Source organism: Centroberyx gerrardi, chromosome 22 (genome assembly GCF_048128805.1).
Source record: "Centroberyx gerrardi isolate f3 chromosome 22, fCenGer3.hap1.cur.20231027, whole genome shotgun sequence".
Lineage (NCBI taxonomy): Eukaryota > Metazoa > Chordata > Actinopteri > Beryciformes > Berycidae > Centroberyx > Centroberyx gerrardi.
In genome coordinates, this window is record NC_136018.1 from 248,830 (window position 1) to 269,911 (window position 21,082).

The window sequence follows — 21,082 nt, forward strand, 5'->3', positions numbered from 1 at the left end:
CATTGATAACAGGTTTTTATCCTGTTCCTTGTTCTCAGTGTTCTTCATTTTGTTAAGCATTACTGTTTACTGTGTCTGTCTCTTTAATTTGAGCAAATCTCAACAAAATGCTGATCTGCAGCTTTTTGAAGTCATTTCCAGAGAATGGAGAGAGGAGGAACAAACTGGTGAGGGGAAGTGAAAGTGTGACGGGGGTCGGTTCAGACTCCATTTTGAGACACAGAGCAGAGCAGGAGGAGGAAAACAGACTGAGGCAGGGTGAGTGTTATTTTATTTTTATTTATTTTTTTGTACACAGGTCTCTCTCGAAAATGAGATCTCGATCTCAATGGGACTTACCTGTTTAAATAAAGGAATCAATTAATCATTATGACTGTAAAAGTCTCTGAGTCAGTTGTCTCCCTGTGGACTGTAGAGGGAATAAGAGTCAGAATGAACTGAACAGTTTATCACTGATTCATCTGTGGAAACAAAGTCCTGATTGGCTGTTTAATACACACTGTTTTTAATTAGACATGTTTAGTGTTTAGTGTAGTGTTGGCTGGGTTCCTTGTACAGTGTGTGTGTGTGTGTGTGTGTGTGTGTGTGTGTGTGTGTGTGTGTGTGTGTGTCTCCAGTGTTACTGTTCTACCTCTCAGACTGACTGAAGTCCAGAAGATGAGTGTTTGTGAGGAGGAAGAGGAGGGCAGAGCAGAGTCTCCAGCACCCAGCTGTCTGTCTATGAAGACTGACCGGTCTAAAGATATTCCTCTAGCCTTCAGTAATGAACCTGGACCTTCAGACACAAAGTAAGAGGACTGGTTATACTGGAAGTCTACCTGATGTCATTGAATGAGGAAATATTTTTTGAAAATCTACAGACATTTTATTAATCAAATAAAACTCACTTGTTTAGTTAAACTTGGCCTAATTCTAACTTTAATTGATGAATGTTTACACATAATATCACGACACAACAAGAGATTTAGAAATGCATTTATAATCTAATTAATTGGTTGTTTTATGCCGTAATCAATTAATCTTAAAAACATAAATAAGGACTGTCTACAAGTGAGCACAAGCCTGATTGTTCATTCCAGAGAATGCTGACTGTGCAAAAGCAGTCCTACTGTGTGGCTCCCTGCAGTTGCCCTCAGTTACACTTCTGGTGACTCGATTGCCCTCTTGTCTACTAATACATCTACTTAGTTTCTCTGGAACCAATTTATTTAAGCATTTGAAAACAAGTTTATGATAGGAAAACTGAATAAAACTCTCAAAACTAAGTAGGTTGTACTTTTTCAAGATATGGCAGTGATGCCATTTTATAGTTTTTTTTATCTAATGTTTTCAATGATTGATTGTATAGGGAAGTCTAGAACTAATGATATGTATAAAACATTTCTGTTTCCAGAGGTCAGTACCACAGGCAGAGAGCAGAGTCTCCAGCACCCAGCTGTCTGTCTATGAAGAGTGACCGGTCCAAAGGAGAACCTCTAGACTTCAGTAATGAACCTGGACCTTCAGACACAAAGTAAGAGGACTGGTTACTGTAAACCTGCCTGATGGAACCTGATTAAATGAGGAGGAAGGCAAAACGCTGCTTAGATTTGCTTCACTGTATTGTTACATTACACACAGAGAGGATTGTAGAGCTAAACTGAAATCTGTAATTTCTCTTCAGTTATGTTGTTTTGTTACCTTTTGGGATTTAATAAAGTCCGCCAGGTTGAAAAAGAAGCAGTGTTCTCACACCTTGTAATGTAATTGGATGTTTAGGGAAGATGAATGAGCGGGGAGATTACAGGATGGGAATGTGGTTGAAGGCGCTTGGTGCCTGATGCTTTACGTGAATGTACAACAAAAGTGTATATATTACTGCACCATTCATAATTTTAAAAAAATCCTAATTTAAAAAAATTGGATAATAAAGCAACATTAACATTGGATTGCAAAATTAGCCAATGCTTTACCAGCTAACGATATCACTAATGTTATCAGCGTCATCTCATAAAATTTTGTGAATGAGCATGAAGTCTGATACACAGATTACGTGTTGTGGACACAAATTATGTGAAGATTACGTTCCTCCACCAGGAACTGGATTCTGTAACAATAACATGAAGTGGACACGGCATTTTCAGATAACAGTTGGCTAAATGGTTTAGGAAACAGTTTAGGAAACTAAAACAACTTGGTTAAGCTTAGTGGAAGGCTTTGGTCATGGTTCAGTAAGAAAAACTTTAGCTAAAAATTAAAACTTAACTCACAGTAGGAATCTTCTTGGCAGAAGTTGGGAATTAAACCTTCAGAATTGAAGGCAATTGCATACGGCGATGGAATCCCTGAAACCGGTGCACCAACACATCTTAAAGGATAAGGCCGGTGTTTTTTAATGCATTGCTTACCGTCAACAAATCCTATGAAAATAACAAAATTGCTCTCCTCTCTTTACTTTCTGACTTCCCACGTTCCCTTTTTAGCCGTCAACCCGGAAGTCATTGGCTCCAATTGTAAGCTAAAAACCTTTAAATACAGCTCACAAAGACATAGTTTCACTTTTAAAAATTAAAAACTGTTGCCATGAAAAGTCAGGCTGTTGTAGTTATTACCAAATCAAATTCAAATGGGAACAAATTCTTCATTACGCAGGGGACTATTTTCTGTGCTACGGAACTACTTTCCTGAGATGGAAAACGTGTTTACAGCCGGCTTATTAAGTTGTTTGAGGAAAAAGTCGTCCGGCCCGGTGCATCGTGATGATGAAATATGCTGCAGAGCAGCAGCATGGCTCTGTGACGGGTTTTAATAGTTTTTAATACAATGCAGTTCTATGGCTGCTGGGACATGAGGCTGCACTGGGCACCGCTACATGGACGAGACTTGTTGGCAAAACAAATTCATTGCTGATTTTGTTATTTTCATAGGATTTGTTGACGGTAAGCAATGCATTAAAAAACACCAGCCTTATCCTTTAATGGAGAGGACATTGTTTCAACAACATCAAATCACTGCTAAAAGTTTTATTTCCACTATTAAGAATATTCATGAGGAAATGTTTAAATGTAATGGTGTCATGTGACCCAATAAAGGAATTTTGGATAAAACTGTAAAATACTCCCTGGCCACAGCTATAACTTAGGATGCTTCAGCTGCCTCTCCAAAACCAGCGTCTATATCCAGCAAATGGCCTCTCTGGTCTGTCAGAAAAATACTCAACTGTGACATCAGGGGAAAAAATGCTGCTCAAGTCAAGTTTCCCAGGGCTTTGTTGGAAAAGAATCAAACATTTGTTAAATTTCTGAAAATGTCCATGTAGAAAAATGGTTGAGTCAAATATTCTATTTTGCTACAACTATTTTGTCGTTTTTCTATGAACACTGGTTCTGCAGACAGTGCATCACCTCATACTGGGACCAGTCTGGTGCATCAGGAGACTCTGCCTGTCCCCAGTGTGGAGAAAGATCCAGAACAAGACCTGGACTGCAGACACCCAGTCAAACCAGCATCACACAAAGTAAGACTGGGGGTCTGTCTATTTTTCTAAAACCAGGAAACAATAGCATATTTATTAAACACTTTCTTATTCCTTCTTCTCTTCCAGCAGACGGCGGTCCGCAGGAGGTTTTAGACGAGCATAAGATCAGTCTGAGAAGGAGATGTGAATTTGTGACAGAAGGAACTGCTGAAGCAGGAACTGGAACCCCCCTCAACAGGATCGACACTGAGCTCTACATCACAGAGGGACAGAGTGAAGAGGTTAATACCCAACATGAGGTGTGGCAGCTGGAGACAGCATCCAAGATGAAGACCCTCCATGACACGCCAATCAAGTGCCACGACATCTTTAAACCCTTACCTGGCCAAGAGACACACATCAGAGTAGTTCTGACGAAGGGCGTTGCTGGCATTGGAAAAACCTTCTCAGTGCAGAAGTTCACTCTGGACTGGGCAGAGGGCTTGGAAAATCAAGATGTCAGTCTTGTGATTCTGCTTTCGTTCCGGGAGCTGAACTTGATCAAAGATGAGCAGTACAGTCTTCTCATGCTGCTCCATGTTTTCCATCCAACATTACAGACGGTCACAGCAGAGAAGCTCTCTGTCTGTAAAGTTGTGTTCATCTTTGACGGCCTGGATGAAAGCAGACTTTTATTGGATTTCCACAACAATGAGGTTGTGTCTGATGTCACACAGACATCATCAGTAGACGTGCTGTTGACAAACCTCATCGAGGGGAATCTGCTTCCCTCGGCTCTCCTCTGGATAACTTCCCGACCTGCAGCAGCCAATCAGATCCCTCCTACATGTGTTGACAGGGTAACAGAAGTACGAGGGTTCACTGACCCCCAGAAGGAGGAGTACTTCAGGAGGAGATCCAATGATGAGGAGCAGGCCAGCAGAATCATCTCACACATCAAGGCATCCAGGAGCCTCCACATCATGTGCCACATCCCGGTCTTCTGTTGGATCACTGCTACAGTTCTGGAGCACATGTTGACTACAGACCAGAGAGGAGAGCTGCCCAAGACCCTGACTGAGATGTACTCACACTTCCTGCTGGTTCAGACAGACAGGAAGAAGCAGAAGTATGATGAGAGACATGAGATGAGTCAACAGGAGCTGATGGAGACTGATAGGGAAGTTCTTCTGAAGCTGGGGAAGCTGGCGTTTGAACATCTGGAGAAAGGCAACCTCATGTTCTACCAAGAAGACCTGGAGGAGTGTGGTCTTGATGTCAGAGAGGCCTTGGTGTTCTCAGGAGTGTGCACAGAGATCTTCAAAAGAGAGTGTGTCCTCTTCCAGAGAACGGTCTACTGCTTTGTTCATCTGAGCATTCAGGAGTTTCTCGCTGCAGTCTACATGTTCCACTGTTACACAAACAGGGATAAGAGAGTACTGATGACATGCATTGAAGACTCGGACTATGATGACAGTGAATCATCCCTGGATGATGATTTTCATGATGGTGTCTTTGATAAATCTGCAAACACGAAAGTACTGGACACATTCCTGGGAAAAGACTGGGATAGATATGGCAGAAGTGAACAATCCCTGGATGCCTTCCTGAAGACAGCAATGTTCAAAGCCTTGGACAGTAAAAATGGCCACCTGGACCTCTTTGTCCGCTTCCTTCATGGCCTCTCACTGGAGTCCAACCAGAGTCTCTTAGGAGGCCTGCTGGGTCAGACAGAGAGCAGACCAGAAAGCATCCAGAGAGCCATCAGCAATCTGAAGGAGATGAACACCTACAATTTCTCTCCTGACAGAAGCATCAACATCTTCCACTGTTTGATGGAGATGAACGACCAGTCAGTACATCAGGAGATCCAAGAGTTCCTGAAGTCAGAGAACAGATCAGAGAAGGAACTCTCTGAGATCCACTGCTCAGCTCTGGCCTACATGCTGCAGATGTCAGAGGAGGTTCTGGATGTGTTGGACCTGAAGGAGTACAACACATCTGTGGAGGGACGACGGAGACTGATCCCAGCTGTGAGGAACTGCAGGAAGGCTCGGTTAGTCCTGATGTGAATATCAATAGTATAAAACAGTGTAGAAATACCTTCATATCTGACATCATAAAACATCAGAATTATAATGAAAATACATAGTTCCTCAAACAGGCACACTATAAAATGTTATTCTACATAGCATTGGTACTCTTGTTTATTCCAAAGATTACAACTCAGTTGTGATTGGCCAAAAATGTTCTTGAATTGTCATAAATGCTGTGACAGCAAAGGTACACTTCTACCCACTTCTAGTTTTTAGTTGGCTGTTTTTACAGTTATCATGGTGGTGAACGCAGTTATTCTGTTTAGCTGTAATAAGTGTTAAAGGTTCCATATGGTGTAAAGCAGGACTCCCCTTGCCTCTGTGATGATAAAGGAGTTGGATGTGTATCTAAACATGGTGAAAGTATCAAAACTAAATCCACACAATCCATATTAGAAAAGCGAGCCTCTAAACGAGCCGTTTGGACTTCCGTAACTTTGTGGCGTCACAAAGGTTCGCTCATTATCATTTTTCTAAGAAATAATAGACTAACAAAGTGTTTTTTTCAAAGCGGTTGAGCGGTTGTCATTGTTTATTACCGGAGAGTTTTCCCTACCTGTAGCCGCCGGGCCGCGGCGTCTCACGTTTCACTCTTGAAACGGTTAGCCAATCGGAACAGAGGGTCGTTAATATTAATCTGTCAATTCTTGTGCACTTTGAAAGTCTAGAAGGTAGTCATGGAGTGTATCTAGAGGTACAGCTGTGTCATCTGCATAACAATGGAAACTGATATTATGCTTGTGAATGATATACCCCAGGGGTAGCATATAGATGGAAAATAAAATTGGCCTGAGGACAGACCCCTGGGGTATCCCACAGGTCATCTTTGCACAGACCTTGTGTCACCAATGGCAACACTAAAAGTCCTATCTTGCTGGTAGGAGTAAAAACAATAAAAAACACTACCAGAGATGCTAATCCAGTGTTTAAGACGATCAAGCAGAATATAGTGATCAACAGTATCGAATGCAGCACCAAAGTCTAAAAGAACTAAAACTGAGAGCTCTAAAACCAGACTAAAACTTCTCAAAGAGTCCATTTCTATCATATAAGCAGTCACCTGGTCGGTCACTGGTTTTTTTTTCAAAACCTTGGATAGACTAGAAGGGCACTCGGAGAGCGCAGACCTCCGCCAAGGCAAATAGTCCAGTCTGCTATAATATGTAAATTTCGTGAGTCGGATCCGGATCCGCTCCAAAATTTAATGGGTTCTTCCTTGGCCCATGCTACACCCTTCCACAAAGTTTCATGAAAATCGGCCCAGTAGTTTTTACGTAATCCTGCTAACAGACAAACAAACAAACAAACGGCACCGAAAACATAACCTCCTTGGCTGAGGTAAAAAGGGAGTTTGGAAATTGGTCTGTAGTTGTTCAGGGAGTTAGGATCTAGAGAACGCTTCTGAAGAAGTGGTTGAACAATAGCATGCTTAACATAGGCAGGGACAGGACCAATTTTTAACGAGCTATTGATAATTGATAATATATATGGACAGATTCAAATACTTCCTTGAGAAATCTTGTGGGCAATATGTCAGTACAGTACAGGAAGATTTCTTCATTTTGGCTGTAACCTAAAAGGTTATCATACTATAAAGCAAGGAATCTCTGTCTGTATGTGTGTCCTTCGCATATCTCGAGAACCGTTCGTCCGATCTACTTCACACTTGGCGGGTGTGTTGGGGACCCGAGGACCTGCAGTGTCTGATTGGACACGTGACACGTTCAATATTAATAAACTTTGAATAAACAAGCGAACAGCGCTCTGTGCAGCAGCGGGGCTCAAAGCAAGCGACTGATAGCCTACGCCTATTTTGAACGGGCACTGCACTAGTATCCAATAAAAATAAATCATAAAATGTACATCCTTACAAAATAATGCTTACAAAATTGGTACATTGTTCTTGTAAACAAGACACTCATGGATAATGCGTAGGGCAAATAAAGAGTAAATGAGAGTGAATGTCTTGTTGCTTGCTTTCCCCTCAACAAAAACGGTGGATATAACCAATGAGAGGGTCAACAGCACAGGGAACTGCACCAGTAGGGGTCACTATAACTAAAATACTCAGTCCATAGAAAGTGAAAATAAGGAGTCGGGGCAGAATTGCTTTTATGTCATTTTTCTTTTTAGTCACATTTATGCATTATTTTCCTCGATACCTTCACCAAGGAGGTAATGTTTTCACCCACGTCTGTGTGTTTGTCCGTGCGTCCGCCTGTTAGCAGGATATCTCTAGAAGTTGGGCACAGATTTGCACAAAACTTGGTATGAAGGTTGGTTATGGTTGGTTGATTATTGGTCCATAATTGGTGACCTGTTGATCACTGGACAAACGACCTGTCAATCACTTGGAAAACAACCCTGTTTTATAACCGTTATATCTGTTAATGACAATTATTTTGAAAATCTCCATAAGGACACATATTAGAAGAAGTGAAATTAGCTACTGAGAGCAAAATCTCTTATAAATTTAGTGACGTTATATTTAGAGTGAGAAGTTGAGTTGTGGTCCCATTGACTTGCATGGAGTTGGGCGGGATTTGGAGTCTTTTTGGAGCCGGACTCATCATGCAGTATTAATTGTGATTGGTATGTTGTGTCTCTGGTTTGATAATCACTGAATTTACATTAAATCTGTAATTACAGACTTTCTGACTGTGGACTCTCAGAGACTCAGTGTGAAGTCCTGTTCTCAGCTCTGAAGTCCAACCCCTCCCATCTGAGAGAGCTGGACCTGAGTCAAAACTATCTGCAGGATTCAGGAGTGAAGCTGCTGTCTGCTGGACTGGCGAGTCCACACTGTAGACTGGAGACTCTGAGGTCAGACAGCATCATTTATTTCTGTGTTGACATGAATATTATATAAATATTGTGGTGACACTTAATTGTCATCCATACTGTCGAGCTTAATGGTGAAGCCTATTCACTAGTATAATGATAAAGCTCATTGATTATGGTATAGCCATGTTGACCTACATATTTAAAACCTTAATATAACAATGAAAAACCTACACACCACAATTCACTCTTCAGTCTCTACTTGTTTATTCGAGCAGCAGCATGTTGTCATTAAGAGTTGAGCATGAAATTTTAGAATATTCTAGAATATTTTACATTTAAAGCCTCCACAGCTCTGATGGGATTATGAAACACTGGATGGTTTTAAGCAGGATTTCTATCCAGGAATATTTTATTGTATAGCTACATGTTTTATTCTTTATTCAGATTGAGTGGCTGCAGCTTGTCTGAGAGCAGCTGTGCTTCTCTGGCCTCAGCTCTGAAGTCCAACCCCTCCCATCTGAGAGAGCTGGACCTGAGATACAACAAGCTGCAGGATTCAGGAGTGATGCTGCTGTTTGATCTTCTGGAGAGTCCACACTGTAGACTGGAGACTCTGAGGTCAGTAGAGGGTTGGAGTCAGTCCATGTTGACAAGGTCCATTGGTTGGTCTCAGTTAGTGGCAGCATTGTGCTAAACACAGTTAGCATCAAACCAAAGATCCAGCATTTCCTGGTAAATATATAACCATATCGATGGCTGTTCAAAAGGATTTTAGGCTGAACAGGCAAATGCCTAGAGCCTTACACATCCATTCATTTTTTTTTCTACTTTTAAAAATAAATAAATGTGTCACCATTCTAAGTGGATACATTACGTACCAGTGATCAAAAGCACTGATTCGGGGGAGGCCCCCCCTCCCCCAGCAAGAGATGGATCTTATTGGCTGAGGCCCCTTGAAAGTCCTCATTTTAAGCTCATGTCCACACAAGAGAGAGCCACATTCACCTTTGTATTTATTACATTTTATTTTGATATTCATGTGCTGTATCTCATAACAGGTAACAAAAATACAATTCTTTAAACATTACATTTTTACTCAGTGTCACGACCTCAGCCAGTACCTCTGCCAGAACCACCTCTTGACCTGCTGATCATCTCTTTGAGCTATCTCTCTCTCTCTCTCTCTCTCTCTCTCTCTCTCTCTCTTTCCTTCTCTCTGTGTTGTCTGTCTTGGGCTGCGGTCAAATAGTCAAAAAAAATACGTCCTAACTCCTATTCCTAACCACTTTTCCTTGACCTTGTTGGAAAACGTCATGAGGTCAAGGAAAGATGTGAAGGAGAATTCATAAGGACTTAGGAAAAGACAACGCGGTGCTAAGAGAATCCGACTGCTCTTACACTAGGCTGCGTAATTATGCGACGGCGTATGTTAATGACGTGGGTCTGCTGTGTGAAACTACAATGTTCTGAAGATGGACTACTAAAAGCATCTTAGATACTTCGCCCCGTGCGTTCTTACCGTGTTGTTTCATGCAGGCTATATAAACGTGGACAACCTGGTGAAAAATATTGCTTCATCAGAAAGGTTGGAATTGAAATAAAAAAGGAATATAGGCTACCAGTCACAAAAGTGAAACGAAATGGTTGTCACATTGAGAATGTGCATCAAAACAGGAAGGAAAGCCCGCCTTCTGCTTGATTTGATTGGCTGCCTGGCCCAAATGTGACATTGACGACCGGTGCGACTCCGCGCCTTGCGCTGAAAAGTTGAGAATATTTTAACTTTTATGCGCGCCTAAAAACCGCCAGAAAAACGCGATGCGTGTCGCAAGAGAAGATCACGCGCCAGGCGCGCCGTACCATAGGAAAACAATGGTTTTGGTGGCGACGCGTTTCTAGCGGCGCTTCTCGGTGTGATCGCCCCCTTAGACCTACAAATCTACTACTGTACATATCATCATTCTTAAGTTTCAAACATGTTGAATTAAAAACATCATCTGGCTAAAAACGTCTCATATCCTTTTTCTTGAAAGACAGACTTCTGTGTTATGGTTAATATGCTGATTATGATCTGATTATAAGCCTACGCATATAATAGCTTAAGAACCACCACACAACTCAGTAAACACCTTGAAATGTTGACTTGATTGTGCTTTGAAGTTGTTATGGCTGATTCAGGCCTTTATTAAGGCAAGGGCTTCAGCATCTGTGACTGAAGTCAAATTAATTAATGATATTCCTAAAGGCTGGCAATACAACAACGCTCAGAATGAAGAAATAACTAATGCAAACTGAGCATAGGTTACGCTACAACGTTAACTTCACTTTGATCATTTTACGACAGCAGCGTAACGTTCATAGTTCGCCTCTATGGGTTTAACATATTGTTGAAAGTTCAAAACATATAAGCATATTAGCAAGTTGTGGCATAAGATGGAAAATGCTTAATAAGCAACGGTAACTTGCTTGATGATCTGCGTCCCTTGTCGGTCATGATCGTTTGTTTTCGTGAACGGCCGCATCGCTTTAAATGTTGCTGCCGCAAGGAATTGTGGGACGGCATTATCTCCTTTTCTTTCGTAAAGGATGGTCCAGTGTATCCTATGCTAAAGGAGCTAAGTAAGGAAGCATTGAAGCACCTTTCCTTAGCATTTAGAGAATTCGAACAGCTCTTATCATGGCTGCCACTTAGATACTTCTGGGTCATTTCCCTCAGTTAGGAACCTTCCTAAGCAAAAAAGACAATTCGACCGCAGCCAAAGTCTTGTTTTCCACTTCCTGTTCCATTGATTATCTTCAGCCTACGACCGAATCACAGCCGTGCTGATATACAGTACAACAGCACTCCCTCTCGTGTGATATTGCTTAATTTACCAGTCCATTCTGTTCTCTACCAGATCGTCTAGTGGTTTCCCCAATCGGTTCCAGCTCTTTTTCTGCCAGCCTGTTAATAGCGCTCCGCCGCGGACGCGTCATATTTGTGCTTCTTAACCGGAAGTCAGACAAACACCTTGTGCCTTGGGCTTCGTGCCATTGATGAAAATGAATTAGTCACCATCTCCCAATACAAATGCCAACTCCAGCCCAACATTTTTTTTTTTTTTTAAAGATTTATTTTTTGGCATTTTATGCTTTATTGACAGAGATAATGTGAGAGAGAGACAGGAAGGTACGGGTGGACATGCAGCAAATGACCGCGGACTGGATTCGAACCCGGGTCGTTGCGGGGAAGACTGAGCCTTATATGGTACACACTCTACTCAGTGAGTCACCAGGGCGCCCTAGCCCAGTAATTTTAACACCAGATGAGGTTCCCGGGGCAAAATTTACAGGTGAGCTTGAAGTCCAAAGTATACTGCAACTAAAACGATGGTTACAGTGCCGTGGACCTCCGAGGAAAGGGAGGAAAGATGAATTAATCTACAGGTTAGTTTCTGACCAGGAAAACGAAAAATGCCTTGTATTTCTGTTTTTCATTTTTGGATTTTGAAATGAAAATCAAATCACCATTCGTTTTTCATTTTTTTAATTTCTGTTTCTGAAAAGAAAATACAAAGACCAAAAAATACACGGACCATGCAGGCCCGGAGAGCGGAAAGCAGAGAGAGAGACAGGGTTAGCAAGAGCAAGGGAGGAGTTTTTTAATTCAGTAATAATAATAGTAAACTTTATTTCTGATAGAAAATATGAGACTATAAGACCATTTTACTAATCCATCATCCTGTCTGGAATAACTTCACATTCCTGCTGCAAAAGCTCCAACAACTTCATCTTCCGGCAGGATTTTTATTGTAGCGCGAGTAAATAGGTTTAGGTAGGGTGACCAAATCTTTCTCTCTCTCTCTCTCTCTTATTGTCCGCTATTGATCTCTGTGGAACTGTTCGAGGTGCATAAAAGTTTCAGAGCGAAAGAGAGACAGCGCGTCGCCCCGTAACCATAGCAATATACAATATTTGCAAATACATTTTATTTATTTTTGTGGTGACTGGTGCCTTAAAATTAAGGTTCGTATCCACCGTAAGCACTTGTCCAGCTCTGTCTTGGGTTTCAGGAAATTTATAAAGCTAACACCGGCCATATGCGGTCGGTCCATATACCTACTGTCACTGTTACACACTCCGTAACAGCAGTGTTTCATGTACACCATGACTCCAAAAACAAAAAACTACTGTAGGAAAAGAAAGATGAAATATAAGTGTGTGTTTTCCCGGTTTCTCATTGACTCCCTATATTGAGCCGGTGATTCTATGTCTGACTTCCGGCTCACGCACATTTTTGGTGTCATAGCTGGTGTGCTAAAAATAGCTCCACAGCGGAGCGCTATTTACTATCCTGGTTTTGATCCTGCCAGTTAATGACCTCGTTTCTCTGCCAGTCATTTTGATACCTTTGCCTAAGTTTCGCCTTTTCTGGTTTTGACCTCCTGCCTGTTTGACTACGAGACTGCCTGATTAAAACCCACTGGAACTGTTTTCCTGCCTTCGCCTGTGTCTGCATTTGAGTCCTCTCAGATCCCTGACACTCAGGGGCGAATTCACAAAGAATGGATTGCGGCCGCTAATAGCACCATGAATTGCGTATCATTTGCAATCACTATTTGCTCCGTCTCAAGGACCGATTCACAAAAGTTATTGCGCTAATGATATGCCAGCGCAAACACGCCCATAACCTGTTGCAACTGTGTGCAATTTGCCCCTGTTTTGTGTCTGATTGCAATTATCAACGTGGCAAAGTATAAATGTTGCCTTAGAGAAAAATGATTTTTTTAGACCGCGAGCTGCAAGTCCTGACGGACGAGCTGCAGAGGCATTCCTCAAAACTTCAGGCAAGAAATTTAACCGGGACTGCAAGAAACGCACCTTCAGACTGCAAAAGAAGATGGCATGATTTGAAGCGGAGAACAAAGGAGAATGTAGGGGAGCTTTATTCATTTATTTTTCATGACACAATTGCATCCTGTCACTGCATCCTTTGTTTGTCATTGCATCTCACTGCATCCCAAAATAAACTAGAAGGGCACTCGGAGAGCGCAGACCTCCGCCAAGGCCAATCCAGTCTTCTATGATATGCAAATGTGCAAGCGCAACCAATATACAGATCCGCTCCAAAATTTAATGGGTTCTTCCTTGGCCCATGCTACACCCTTCCACCAAGTTTCATGAAAATCGGGCCAGTAGTTTTTCCGTAATCCTGCTGACAGACAAACAAACGCACCGAAAACATAACCTCCCTGGCGGAGGTAATAAGTGAATTTGAGCGGGGCTGTCCATGGTGCTGAATCTTTAGGCCAAAATAAAGCCCACTGTGCTGACTAGTGAGATAAGTGAAAATATTTTCAGAGTGAGAAATTGAGTTGTATTGATTGTTTGGTTGTACTGATTTATTTGCTTTTGTTTGTGAAGCAATCTGTGTTAAAGTTCTATAGTAATAATAATAATAATGTCAAAATATTATTTACAGACTGTATTTACAGACAATCTTATTTTTTAGGTCACACAAAGGTGGAATTGTTGCAGAGACATTTGCAAGGTCAATTCAATTCAATTCCCAGTTAAATCAACAAGTGATAAAGTCTGGGCGTGACTCCCCTTATAAATGCGCTTCAGTTACCACCAACTCTCTGAAGACGCTAATAATTTCACTCTAACTGCATGTGGCAATTAGCGCCGACCTTTGTGAATTGGACTGTTTTTGCAGTGAGGCTCATTTGCATAGAAAGGGGCCAATTTTGCACCAAATGTATGCTTATTACCTAATTTAAATACGTGCAAATAGCACAGGAGCACTGAGACGCTATTTGCGTGGCAGCGCAGTTAGCGGTGCATTTCACCCTTCGCGAGTGCTTTGTGAATCACACGGTTTCTTTTTGTCTTATTTGCACAGGTTTAGCATCAGCAAAAGCCGCGCAATCCTTTTGTGAATTCGCCCCTCAGTCTTTATTGCTTGATGGTGGGTAGAATTTGGCCTTCGCAGAACAGTTTGCCTAGGGCCTCCAGCAAATTAGAGCCGGCCCTGGTACCATCACTCCGTCGCACACAGGAACTTCTACAGAGACACTTCTAAATGATTAAATAACAACTTGAATTCGTCATGACAGAATGCCGTGGGATTATGTTCATTTTAGGTGCACCATGGAGTTTGATTAAGTGCTTTTGGTGCTGAACGAAGTTCAACCTCTCCATGATGGAGAGAGAGAGAGAACAGTCATTGAGATCAACCAAAAGCCAAACCAAAACCAAATGTTATGATGATGTGTTTGAGTTGAGTGTTGTTGTGTTCATCCCTACAGGGTGGACGATGGAGAAAACTGGACTACGGCTGACAGCCTTAGAAGATGTGAGTACTGACACAGTATGAGCACACTGCTGATAGCTCTCTGTATCTCACTCTCGTGCACGTGCACAGACATGCACGCACACACACACACACACACACAGATTAATCTGTGTTCCTATACCTGTCTAAGTGTTGTTCAGACCAGATTTCTACGCCATCCAGCAGCCTCACTGAGTACAATTCTCTACACAGAGGAGAAATGTCCCATTAAAACAGGATTGACATTGTGCTCCATCTTTTTTAATGTTGTCATTATAGAAACAATGCTGACAGCCATACAGCTTCCTGTATTTCTCCACTTCAGTGATTCATTTTATATCATCCATCTTCATTTTCTACACAGACTCTGTCAGCATCAAAGCAGTCACGTGGATTTGGTTAGGATTTTTTTTTCTAGTGTTGTGACATGCATGTAGGTACTTTACATCTATCTATCTATCCATCATCTATCTATCCATCATCTATCTATCTCTCTCTCTAACACAAATATTTACTTAAAATCTAATCTTATGATTGTTATAATTCAACAGCAGACCCCATGTTCATTTGGCATGTGATATTTCAAATCATCCCACAGTGACTCTCTTTCTTTTAAAATGTACTGATGTACATTTTAAACATTTACAACAGTAAAGACATTAGTAGCTTGATAATTGAATATATAGCTGCTTCTGTGGTATTGATGCAACAATGACCATCTCCAGTACAGTGTGTTTCCACTGTGTATTTCTGTGAAATCTGCAAGCGAGTGGAGAAAATAGAGTCGACACTGCAACTATCGCCGCAGCTCCGCAAGCCGTGAGCTTAGTGTGTTCACTCCGATCCATTAACATGGGCGTTGAAAGAAAGCGGGCTGCACTATGCAGCCGATCAGCTTCTGCTCTGAACAGGGCTTAAGTCGCTACTGGCCTTCATACTGGATGTGCTGCATCACTGATTGAGAGGTGATGAAGTGAGTCTTAGTAAATGCTAATTTCTGATTTGTTGTGTGTTTTCTTCTCCCCATCAGATGCCTGTCATCTCACACTGGATCCAAACACAGCAAGCAGAAACTTCGATCTGTCTGAGGACGACAGAAAGGTGACGGGGGTGAGAGAGCAGCAGCCGTATCCGGATCACCCAGAGAGGTTTAAAGAGTTTCAGGTTCTGTGTAGAGAGGGTCTGACTGGGCGATGTTACTGGGAGGTTGAGTGGAGAGGACTAGTTAATATAGCAGTGACTTACAGAGGAATCAGAAGAGGATGGGGTCTTGAATCCCAGTTTGGATACAATGACCAGTCCTGGACCCTGGAGTGCTTTGATTACAGCTACGTTGTCAGACACAGTGGGAAGTCCACCTTCATCCCTGTCCGTTCCTCTGGATCTAACAGAGCAGCAGTGTATCTGGACTGGTCTGCTGGGACTCTGTCCTTCTACAGAGTCTCTTCTGACAAACTGAGACACCTCCACACCTTCTGCTCCACATTCACTGAGCCCCTCTACCCTGGGTTTGGGTTCTGGTCTCCTGGTTCTGGTGTGGTTCTGGTGCCAATTTCTCAGGAACAGGCACTGGATTGAAAGCATTTTGGAACATCTTATGCAAATTCTTGGTTGTTAATCAGTTCGATCGGCTTCCGAAAATGTTGAACATTATTGTTCTAAAAATGTTTGTGTGAAAATCTTAATGTTGTCAAAAAGTGTCATTTAAGCCCCTCCCCCTTTGCTTATTGATCCTTAAGTGGCACTGATATGAGTGACAGCTTGTCTGATTCAGGAGACCAATCCTGAGGCCATATTGAGGAGATTGACGGCTCATCAGACTCGAGAGTGTCCTATCGATTGGTGATGTCATTTAAGCTCCTCCGTCTCTTCTAATTGGCTGTTTTCTGACTGTTGTTTCTGAAACCGCAATGAGATGTGTGACAGCTTATCCGAGTCGCATTGAAATCAGGGATATCTCATCAGACTCGGGAGAGTTTCCTCTTGATGACATTAATGACCCTCCCTTTTTCCTGACTGGCTGTTTATCAATGTCTATATCAATATATCTGTCTATTGATAATGCAAGTGAAGAATGAAAGGACAGTTTGAAATCTCCAATTATTTAATCAAATAATTTTAATCAAATCTTCCTGTACACAGCTCCATAGATATTGTACATTTCTACTTAGCTGTTTCCTACACATGTGTCTGTTAGCAATGCCAAGTTGAAGGTGCTGCTTCAGTATCAGGCTGATGAGGAGCAGCTTCAGCCACAGGCTCCTCCTCCCATGTTGCAGGACGGAGCGCCTCAGGCGTTCCTTTGTGCCTGCGGCCATTGGACTGTTTACAGTTTTTCTCAGTCGCTTTGGTACATTTCTCAGATCAGAATTGAAATTCTCAAAACTACTTGTTCAACCTCCACATCATCTAGTCACGCAATTTCTCATTCTCTTGAACAAATTGCAAATGCTTTGGCACATTCATGCAAATGATTATGTACAATTGTCTGCTGTTTCCTACATTATCAATTGCTTATGTCATGTTGATCAAAATGTATTATACTGGTTCTCTGTTGAATAGTCTTTCCCCCCAAAACATCTAGGCATTAGTTCATTGCATGCTTGCAAGTCATTACATGCAAAATGGTTGAACCAGTTGTCATAATCTGTCAAGCATATTTTCTATACATTTCTATTAGACTTTTTTTGTAAATGTGTCCTGAATTGATGAATTGCTCTCAGGTGAATCTTGACTTTCACTAATGAAGGGGAATGTGTGAAGCGTTAGATCAACCAATGATCAACCAGTTCTCTAAAATAGCTCAGAGGTGCATCTCATGAACCTTCAATTGGCAAGCATATATAGATGTTTGCATTTCTAATTTTGTATTTTTTTCCTTTGTGCTATGCAGTGCTGTGAAACAGTCTTGTCTTTTTCTTTTCTGTATCGCAATGACATGGTCAACAAATTACAGTACAAACAGTAAAAGCGTAAATGTGAATCCTGTCCAATCTCTTGCATTCAAGAGTAGAAGCCTTCAAGAAAAGGTTTTCTAGCAGGTTCAAATTTTATTTAAAATTTTAGTTTTATAATCAGAGATTGAGTTCAGATTGTTTGAAGGATAAGAAAATATTTTTGTAATTGCAGGAATGATTTCAGTGAAAGGCCTTGCAATTAAATTTCAATTTCATCTTTATAAAGTGCCTTTACATTTAAATCAGGTAACGAGGTCGCCCAAAGGAAGAACTATTGGAAAGTATTGATGGATTAAGATTTATGTTTCATATTTGTTACTTCAAAGGATTATTGTTTAGTATTTACAAGTTGTGTTGACCAACAGTTCTCTAATTGCTGCTACTACTAAGATTACTTATTTTACTACTTCTACTAACAATAAAGAGCTGAATTGTTCCTCTGTGCTCATCAGTGATGTTTTGTCTCCATCTAGTGGTGGCAGTGTGTTGGCTCCACATGATTCTCGTGCGTTGATATTGATACACTTAGGAGAGTTGTGAACGATGTAATGTCTACCAAATACCACTAGAGGGCCGCCTACACTCATGAAAGTGAACAAGAGTGTCTCTCATTCAATGAGAACCGTGTGTAGATTAGAAGAACCAAGTGCATTTATTCTCGTCCATCGCTCGTCGACCTATATAACACTACATTACAAAAGCTCAGTCAGAGACACTTACGTCAAAGGAGATTGGACCATTATAGCACTAATGGTTCTACAGTTGCATTTGGCGGAAAAGGCTCTGCTCTTGAGGGTCAGGGTCCCCAATGGATCCAAGCAGCATGCGAGAGATTCTGCGGGGAGCGCAATAACTATGAATGAATTAATAAAAAACAACACAAAAGTGACATAGGAAATATTAGACTCCCAGGTCATGTGGATCTCATGCTGTACATATGCCAGAGACTTTGAATTTTTTTCTAATCTGCATACGCTCCAGCTCTATATGTCAGAGAAACATTTTATCAGTTGAACGGTGAGCAAAACAAATCAATATAAAAGGTGATGAGGTTTCCTCCACTCCAACCCCTATGGATCATTTGCATATGGTGAAAGCGATTCATGAAAGCACACTGCAGCTCAAAAAATACCACCAGCTCTAGTCAGAATTATGATTCCAGTTATGACACAAGACTTTCAGAAGGAAGGAAGGAACAGAACAGACTGTGAGCTGGAAGGAAAGGAAGAGAAGAAAGAGGTGAAAGACTCACTGAGATGAAGCTGCAAGCAGAATAAACTGTTGTATTACTAAATTACACTGGAGGTTAATCAGGTGAATAGCTTACTTTTTATTTTATTTTTATTTTTTATTTAGTCATTTATTCATGTTGTCATTTCATTTATTTATTTAATTATGTATTCTTTTTTCTTTCTCTCCATATAGCCAATAGCAGATTTCTCTCAGCTCAATCCTTTTCCTTTTCCTTTTTTTTATCCTTTTAAAGTCAACCATTAATGGATCTTATTGATCAGTATACTTTCCACACCTCTTTTAGTTATAGTTAACTGAAGGTAAAGAAAAAAATTGCTTAATGTTGCTTTGGGCAGAAAAAAAAACTGTAAACCATAAAGTGTAAACCATAAAGTTATTACTGAGCCATATTTAGAGTTTTGAAGACTAATATTTGATTCAAAACACTGAGTGAAAACAGTGAAACTGGTCAGTGGGTCAGGAAACAGGCTGCAGCAGCAGAGTTTCTCCACTAGATGGCAGAAGAGCTTTATTCTTGTCAGGTTTACACTTGCAGCTCAGTTGGTTTGGAGACTTTCAGCTCAGTTTTTAGTTGAGGACTTGTGCCTTTAAACATTTATATCTGTGTTTTTTTTATCTAGTTTCCTCACTTTAATTTAGTTATGACTGACACTAAAAGATAACCTTTGTTATGTTCATTCATTCATTCATTCAAACCTTTATTTAAACTCGAAGAACCATTGAGGTTGCCCTCATTTACAATGATGTCGAGTTGTGAGTCAACTTCAAGGATACTAAAAGTATACAGATATAAACTTAAATGAACTATTCCAGTCCCATCAAGTATACTGGTAGCGTACTTTGAGTTAACTTTAAATGTACTTACAAGTATACTTTTATAAACTAGAAAGTGCTCCAATTCCAATCAAACAACAATCTTGTTCATTACACCTCACTGTGATTACAATTATCTTCTGTAATTGTCCCCAAAAACAAACATATAGAGTCTGCTTCACACTGTTTTTTAATTTATTGTAAATGTAATATTTGGGATGATCTTGTATTGTTCCAGAAATGGGCCACAGTAGTCTATTAAAGGCAAGTTTATGTTAAACGTCGACACCTTGCACAAACTTGATGTGGGTGCAATCCAGTGTGCCGATAACATTTGGGAACGCTGCACAAAATTGGTATCAGCTCTGTATTTCCCATTAGCAAGTTAGGGTAGCCCTTTAGGACAATTGTGTAAGATAAGATATAATCCTTCTCTGATTTGCCTTACACCTTGGTGACCAGAGAAGGTGACGAATGCAGTTAGTAATCGTTTAACCTCTTCTTCCCTAACGCCCCCACCACTGGCTCCATCATTACAAACGCAGGTCGCACGGCCGAGCTTTGTTCAAACCCACAGAACTTTATTTTAAATTCTAGTCAAGATAGCAAGTTTTCCAAAGACACCAAATGTGTCATGCTGAATTGCAGGGAAATGTGTTTATAATGATGCACAAACATCTACATTTTTTCCATTTGATGTAATGGTGCAGCCATAAAAACATGGCATCTTGTATTTCAATATTTCATTCAATATAAGCAGCTAGAGCTTCAAGAAAGCGTTAGAACGATCAGATACAGAATATATATGTGATGTTGTTGTACAGTTAGGATTTTTTTTTTTTTCTAACTTTGAAGCTGCTTAAGGGGAAATTTAAGGGTAAAGTCAGCTTAAGTCAGCAAAGGGTTAAGGGCCAGGTACACTTTACCACGTAGGGACACACCCAGATCAAGACCGAGCAAAGGAAAGTGGGCTGTAAGTGCTCGATTTCCTTCAGTTTACTAAAATGAGAATATTCCAGTATTGAAGTTAGTATTATTATAACTAAAGTTCGGGAACAAGACCACGCCTCAAGCACACATTCAATTTCCTGCTCCACCCTATTTAAACGCGCCTAACCATGACCTTTTCTCTCTCTTGTATGTCTCAGTTCTCTCATCCCTCCCCCCCGACCCCTTGCTCTTCTCTCTCAGTACAGGACCCACAGGAGGATGTGATGGAGCCAGAAGACTCCCCATCAGCCAGACAGCGACCCCACCCTGAGTCTCAATTCCCTGGTTCCTCGAGCTAACCATCGACCCCAACTCATTTGACCCCCTCGATTCATCCCTCCATTCTCGACCCCTCTTTCCCTCAATAAACCATCTAAATACATCTCATAGTGGCGTGGTCTTTGTTAGTGAATTGTGATTCATTAAATTTATCCCT

The 21,082-nt window shown here is 41.1% G+C and overlaps 1 protein-coding gene across 1 annotated transcript; it reads left to right on the top strand.

Annotated features, from left to right (window-relative positions):
- The first annotated feature begins 566 nt into the window (after positions 1-566).
- On the top strand, positions 567-17,139 carry LOC144543501 (protein NLRC3-like). The gene is made up of 8 exons (XM_078291508.1): positions 567-788; positions 1,394-1,513; positions 3,312-3,496; positions 3,584-5,492; positions 8,182-8,355; positions 8,761-8,934; positions 14,607-14,653; positions 15,663-17,139. The coding sequence occupies exons 1-8, from the start codon at positions 658-660 to the stop codon at positions 16,208-16,210; spliced, it is 3,288 nt and encodes a 1,095-aa protein (XP_078147634.1). The 5' UTR covers positions 567-657; the 3' UTR covers positions 16,211-17,139.
- The last annotated feature ends 3,943 nt before the right edge of the window (positions 17,140-21,082 follow it).